Source organism: Cimex lectularius, unplaced genomic scaffold (genome assembly GCF_000648675.2).
Source record: "Cimex lectularius strain Harlan isolate CLEC.00 unplaced genomic scaffold, Clec_2.1 scaffold218, whole genome shotgun sequence".
NCBI lineage: Eukaryota > Metazoa > Arthropoda > Insecta > Hemiptera > Cimicidae > Cimex > Cimex lectularius.
This window is the reverse complement of record NW_019392822.1, coordinates 300126-307637: the sequence shown is the minus strand read 5'-3', so window position 1 is coordinate 307637 and position 7512 is coordinate 300126. Positions and strand designations below refer to the sequence as shown.

At 38.9% G+C, this 7512-nt stretch overlaps 1 protein-coding gene across 2 annotated transcripts; it reads right to left on the bottom strand.

Moving 5' to 3' along the window:
* Positions 1-1571: 1571 nt before the first annotated feature.
* On the bottom strand, positions 1572-6252 carry LOC106671268. Of its 2 annotated transcripts, none has more exons than XM_024228434.1 (3): positions 5600-6252; positions 3287-3404; positions 1572-2077 (listed from the first exon to the last, which is right to left on the bottom strand). In XM_024228434.1, the coding sequence occupies exons 2-3, from the start codon at positions 3332-3334 to the stop codon at positions 1820-1822; spliced, it is 306 nt and encodes a 101-aa protein (XP_024084202.1). In that variant the 5' UTR covers positions 3335-3404; positions 5600-6252; the 3' UTR covers positions 1572-1819. The 2 variants fall into 2 exon arrangements, with proteins under 2 accessions (XP_024084202.1, XP_024084203.1); XM_024228435.1 differs by lacking the exon at positions 5600-6252 and adding an exon at positions 3476-3716.
* Between the last annotated feature and the right edge of the window lie 1260 nt (positions 6253-7512).

Below are 7512 nucleotides of genomic sequence, written 5' to 3'. Positions count from 1 at the left end.
AATAAAAACAAAATCTGAAAATTAGCAAACAAACAGGGTAAAACTTTCCAAATAGAAAATACAATTTGTAAGGGGGTGGAAACTCATTAACTCTTTATTGCCCTTTGTTACTCTGAGGTCGTCCCAATTAATTCCAATCAATCTGGCGGTTAAACGAATTAATTTCTTTTCCCTAAACAGGGACAAAACACTCATGTATAAGGTTAAGGTGGCCTAACCTAATCGTTCCTAATTTACCATAACCTAACCCGTCCAAGAACCGATCTAACCTAACCAAACCTTTTAATTCCAAGTGACTACTTGCTTTGCATATATATATATATATATATATATATATATATATATAAAGTGTTCCTTAACCTGCCTTCTAGGTCGAAGTGTGAGTGTTAATTATCTTTTACGGTACTTACAAATTTGACGGTTTAACTTGAAAAAAAAATCTCATTCTGGTTAGGATGAATGAAAACGCTGAAGAGAAGGAGCAGTTTTCCTTGTCGGACGTACCCTCTAAGGTTTTATTTTTGTTATCTTTAACTACCGGGTCAGTCCGAAGTAATCACATTATTGCCAACTCGTATATTTGATAATCGTATCGTAAGACTGTAATTTTTTTTTCTAGGTCGTCCACAAGGGTGGAGGTGGGTTCGTTTAGCGAGATTGCTTCCTAGGCTTCTAATCACTTAACCAGAACAGAGTACGGTTTTTATTTGGACGGTCGACCCATTGAGAATGTATTGGTGCCCTGACATTTTCACGCTCTAATATTTTCACCCATTTCTTCCGCGGAAAAGAGTTTGATTACTGGATTACGGATTACATAATGTTATTATCTTCGTATCTTTGCGAATATTAAGTGTCCGTACGGTCATAAAAATATAAAAGAAATTATGAAACCTTTGTGTGAGAAATGTAATATACTCCTTTTTAAATGGCAGTTCCTTTGGCAACAAGTAGCATTGGAATGCATCCAATTTTTTCATATTCTACATAAAAGTACGTTCTCTTAAAAACAGATTTTTTTAAAAACTCAGCACTTTTATCTCGGCGGTGAAAAATATTTATAAAACTACTTATTTTGTTTAGAACAAAAATGCCTCCTCTGAGAAGTTTCCAGTTGGGTCTGGCGCCAAACAGGGTTGCATGCGGACTCCACTTCTGTTTAGTCTCTTTCTCACTGTCTCCGGCGACCTAGGTAGGGGTGGTCCATGTGAACAAGAATATGAATAATTTAAAAAACAATTCTTATATAGTAGATTACATGATCGCGGAAATATTTTTTACAGCATCCTACAAAGTCTCAACAGACTACAAAGGAGAAAAAGAATTCAGGGGAACATTAGATAAAATGATATGGTATACAGATGAGTCTAAAACACGCGAAGGAACCTGATCAGGCGTTTTTGGTGAGCAATCAAACTCCTTAAGAACTACACTTCGGTCTTTCAAGCTGAATGACATGCTAGAAAACCTTAAAAGAAGTTAATTAGTGAGGTAGAAGATAACTTAATACTCTATGAGAACAGGGGATAATAATAAATACAAAGGCACATGAAAAGTGGTGATATTATTAAATTACATGAGTGATTATTTTATATTGTAGGGTAATATTCAATTTGGTTAACTTCTCTTTGAAAATTTTGTACATATAATACAAGAGGATCCTTTAATACAAATACTTAAAATGAAAATGGTAATTTACTTATTAGAAAGAATATTTCTATTCACTAATATAATCTTTAATATTATTCTCACTAATAATACTATATATCAATACTGTTCTTTTTATGGATTTGCCAGTCTATACGTACTTTGGATTTGGCTAGTAATAATCGCCATCGTCTTTAAAATCGTCGTCCCCGTCGAAGTAATAGTCGTCAGCTCCCGGGGGGACGAAAATCCCGTCGCCGACTTCCGATATGCTCTCTCCGAAGCCCAGCATCTGCGCAAAGCCGTAGATAAGCCTCATGACGAGGAGACGGACGAAATTGACGACATTCGTCTCTCTGGGATGTCTCTTGAACTCTTCGAAAGTGAACGATTCGTCCGTTTCGGCATGTTCGCATTGGACCTCCACCAGCTGAAAAGGAAATGAAACGTTGGGGTATGAGCAGTGTAAAGACACACTCCGCACTGGACATTAGCCATGTTTATCATTTTCAGCGCGAAATTGGAGTGAAACATTCATAACCTTCTCAAACAGTGTTGCCACCTACACTTAAATAGATTCATTTCACCGCCAGACTGATCGGACTTGATCTCAGAGCAACTAACGCAATTCACCGTACTCGACAGCCGCCACGGGCCTTCACGCCAGCACACGGCACTGCGCACACCTGATGTGTTCAGCCATAAGCTGCCTTGACAGTCCACGGCACTCAACAGCTCCTAAGAACCAAGTCAAGCTTTTTCTTTTTGAGCCCATGGTCTGTCTAAGGCGTCTATACTATGAACTGAGTGTATCGGCAAAACGGTGGTCGCCTGGGTCCCGGGAGGGTAACGAAAAGGAAACTAATTAGGTCGTCCCAACCTCCGTACCTAACCCATCGGAGAATTTTAATCGAAAAATAGCCTACTAATAATAGGCCATATGAGATTGACACACAGGTCTGGAGGGTAAGGAAAATTTGGCTAAGGCTGGGAACGAGCTTACGAGAAGCTCCTACTCCTATGATTATACAATCGATAGATGACCCTTGGAGGATATGAATCTAAGAAGAGGAATTACCACACCCAACTAAGAATAGGTCATGCGAGGTTGCCACATTGGGATGGAGGGTAAGGGAAATTTTACAGAGTCTGAGATGGAAGAAAAGCTTCTATTTATGAAGAGCACAGTGATAATTGGCCCTCGGAAGTTCTGAATCGATGGATTTCATTTACCTGACTATGATTAAGTCATGCGAGGTTGACACGTAGGTCTGAAAAGTGCGAAAAGGTGCATAAGGAAAGGACGTACGAGTGGTTCCTACTATGATTAGCAGAGTCGAGGATCTGAATCGTAGGATCACCCGATTGAAAATAGGCCATGCGAGGTTAACCGAACACTTCCTTTTTGGCCAGTACCCGCGCATTTGTCCGCCATGTTGAGAAAGGTCGATGCGTCCCATTGAATTGAAGGATATCATTCCAAGACATATAGAGAGCGTCTAGGGTTTCTACCCAATATGAAAATAATGCTTGAGTATGGCAGAGCGTGTTTATTGAAATGAAATGTATTTATTAGCGTGAATCCGTATTGTAGTAAGTCAATAATCAACAAAAATTAATTCTTAACTTTAATTCTTACCAATAGGTGTAAGGCAATTATTGAAAACCTAGTTATATATCTGATCATCCTCTCATTCTTTCCTGCTGAAATTATCGCTGATATATCCAATAAATTCGGAACGTAATGTTCACAGCATCTGAAAAATAAATAAATAACAATATATTTGTAAGGTTTTACAAGTATTAAAAAAACTGGTGTTAAGTTAACCGTTTTTACACTCTGATGTAAGAGAAGGAATAAAGTTTGTAGGTGGCAACAAGGATTGATATAGTTATGGAGGTTTCACTCCGATTTCGCCCCAATAAGTGATAAAAAGGCCGAAACTGAGAAACGGACAGGGTAATACCTTGAATTAAATACACTTTGTAAGGGATGAAATGGCATTAACCCTTTCACGCCCTTTGTTACCCTGAGGTCGTTACCAAGTGAAAACGTTTCGGTTGGACAAACTACGGCCACAAATACGAAGAATAGATTAATTCCTGATGTTAATTTATATTAATTATATGATATAACTAGGAAAACAAACGAAGTGACATCATCGTTAATTGCATCTGTTATTCAACCGCATCTTATCCTTGGGAGCATAATCCTCTAGGAGCAAAGATTAACTGTGACCTCGCTACGACCCTAAGAGGAAATATTTACACTTGTACATCGCGCAATAAGTTCAAAAAATGGATTTCATGGCAAATATTTTATTTCAAAATGAAACGAGCTGCCTCCTTGGTTGGGTTTTGATGTCTTTCTGAGCCGCCAACACGGATTTTTGTTGAATCGATATCGTTTCCTGGTTGATTCAGCAATTAACCTTAACACGCCAATTTATTTTAAGTCATTCGCGGCTGATCTAGCAGAAATCTTAAAGGATACGATCTTATCCCCTTGCAAGGTGTGTTTTCAATATACGAAGTTTTACGTTGTCTGTTTGAATGTTGGCTAAACACTATCGTAAAATATGATTAATTGACATACACACATTGAACGGCAGTAAGTAGTTAATTGTTTCCACGTATACATAAGGAAAGCTTGTGGTCGTATTAAATTCAAAGGTCATGGTTATGGTTAGAAGCAATCAGGTTAGGTAGAGCATGGATGGGCTAGGTTTAGGTAGGTAGGAACGGTTAAGTCAGGAAGAGTCATAGACGATGTAGGTTTAAGTAGGTTAATAACGGTTTGGTTAGATAAGGTAATGGACGGGTTAGGTTAAGATAGATTAGGAACAGGTTAGATAGTAGATGATGGGTTTTGGTCTTCGAGTCGGTGAACTCATGTTGAACCGGCACACGGCTGTTTTTGTTTGTTTGAGTTATTGAAACAAAAAACCCGCGAGTGAAGACAGACCCAGTAAGTGGCCGTGTGCCGGTTCAACATGAACAGGTTAGATAGGTTCATGGACTGGTTACCTTAGGTTCACGTAGATTAGGAACGGTTTGGTTAGGTCAGGCCATGAACGGGTTAGGTCTAGGTAGGTTAGAAACACTTTAGGTAGAGTCACGGAGGGTTGGATTCAGGTAGATTAGGAGCGGTTTGGTTAGGTAGGGTCATGGAAAGTTAGATTTAGGTAAGTTAGGAATAGTTACTTTAGATAAGGTCATGGAGGATTAGAGTGGGTAAGGTCCAACTTGATCCAGATTATTCATGACATATCGTGAAGCGGAAAAATATGCAATTTCGACTTTTTTTTATCCTGTCCAACAGCTGGCAGTTTTCGTTTTAATCATTTCCCGCGCAAAATCGGAGAGGAACCTTCATAACCTAATTAATCAGTGTTGCCACTTAGAAGTTTCAAAGGGTTAATGTCCTAAAAAACTGTCCACGTCCTAAAACACTGCAATTTCAAAATTATTGTAAATATCTGATCTTCCTGAATAGTAGGGATCTTTTTTTCTGCCTAGTCTCACTTCTATCGGAAACTATCCAAGCAAGTTCTTCACCCTAACGAGCTAACGAGGAAATTTTAAATATGGAAGAGACCAAGATAGATGTCTATTGTTTTTTACTTTTACTCATAGTTTTTTTTAACAAAAGGTAAATTTTCTCAAGTGGGGCCAGATACAAGTTCATAACATCCCACTGTAGTATATCAAATCCAATGACAACACACAAAAGGTGAAATATTAAACAAACTATAAGATCAGTTAGAAGAAGTGTACAAAAAGAACACATAAGTTTAAAAAAAAAATTGAAACAATATCTTTACATGGAATATTAGGGAAAAATTTGGCAACAGTTAAACACATAAAAAAAGCATTTAAAGCGTCGAAAATGAGTTGGAAACTTATGTATTTTCTATGAGAGGGATAGTTAATTGATTGATATCTGTCTCACCTGAATAGCTCGAGGGTGACTGATGCCGGGCTTTTGATTTTGTTGGCTCTCTCGACGCCGGCAGAGTACTGACATCACGATTCTCTGTCCACTTAAGTCTAGCCATTGAATAACGGTTCCTTCCCTAACGGTTCAACATCTTTTTAAACCGATTTTAAAGAGTAATTACAAAAGAATAACGAATTGTTTTGATTACAGAGGTTTTTCCTTATTCTTTGTAGAGTCTGATATTTTAACCTGAGGTTGTACGAGATTGTTTGATTTTTCAAATTTTGGCTCGGGGTTGCCTTGCGAAAAATATTTATTAACGTTTATTAAGGTTTAACTAAGGTTTATCATTTGAACCAAAATGGTGGTTAAAAGCGATGACCGCATTTATTAATTGCCTTCATCTGTGAAAATAGGGCAACCCGGGATTTCATGGTGCAGGGATTTTAAAACGGCAAGTTACCTTCAAATGGGATGACTCTCCTAAATGGTATTGACACAAGTTCCCAAGTTTCCCTTCTACTAAGATGCGACATTAAAGAAAAGTTTATGCTAGGTATTCCTAATCGTTCTAGTGTCAAAGTTTTCGAATGATTCATCCAAGTTCAATTCGAAATTGTTTAATCCCGAAATGACAAAAACTGAATGAATAGGTGTCAGATTCGACTCGGAGTTTCGACCGGTGCCGTTGTCGTTTCCTGTAACGTTATAAAGTGAAAGTGCATTGACATCTGACCTATTTTCCCCCAAGAGGATCATTATCCACGAACCTCTGATAGGGGACGATCGTAAATCATTAATGATAATTTGTCATCGCTTTTGTGTTTTTTCGACCCCTGGCCCTAGGGCCTTTTTGATTTTCCGTCAAAATTGCTCGCCTCATGAATCTATTATCGGCACTTGAGTTGAAGATAAGATTATGCATTCTTAACTACTTCAATAACAGCAAAAAAAATCTCACTGGATAAAACAATAAATTATACCGGCCCATATAAGTTTCGCCTTTTAAGCCAATGTTAGCAACATTTGGATAAAGAGTTTTGAACTCATTCAATGTTCATTTAAAATCCTCCTCTAATGGACAAATAGTACAAATAACTTGGAAGTGTTCATTGAAACAATTCTGATGTAACGGATTTAACGGTGCCGGTGATGAGCTGCATTATAAAACACTGATTATTATTCGATTGGATTGCGTCCTTCGACCCTTTTTTTTACCCTTTCGACTTGGAATAATTCAACCGGAGGGGCCGACACGGTGAGGAAATACGGACCAGATCGCTGTTTGGAACGGCTTGTGTGCCTGAAAATATCAAAATCTTCCATGTTTCCTGAAAATACTGAATCAGGAAGTGAAATTGGATATCCAAAACACATATTTGTTCCAAAGAGGACTCCAAAAATACACCCAGAATAATCAGCCATGATGGTGGCAAAAATCTGAAAATTTAAATAGTTTGAAATTGAAAAGAGGTATGGGTGGAAATCACATTGGGGCCTATGCCGTGCTAATTTAGTGACTGGTAATTTTGGTGGACCTGAGAAGGGCCGGTGTTATTGTGAAGTGTAGAGCCGTTGGTAGAGGTCCGGGGCCGTGGAAGTAGTGAGTCGCTTCACTCTGCATGGGTTGAAGGGATTCTGGTCCAGCAGTTACCCGAGTGCAGCGGTTGGCCGGTAGCCAAGTCGGCTGTGATGAGAAGTCGAGGTCCAGGCTAATGCTGCGAGCGCCCTTGCTGTCGTTATCAGTTTGCTCCATTAGTTATTTTTGTGACCTCGTCGGGAGACGAGTCTCTAATCCTCAGCGAGAGCTGGACGAGTAAACGAGTCTGATGTCAGTGGGGCAGTGCCCCTGCTTAATACATACATGATTGGCTGCAAAGTTGAGGGCGAGGCCATTCCAGAACTGGTGGAGCCGCCTAGCGGGT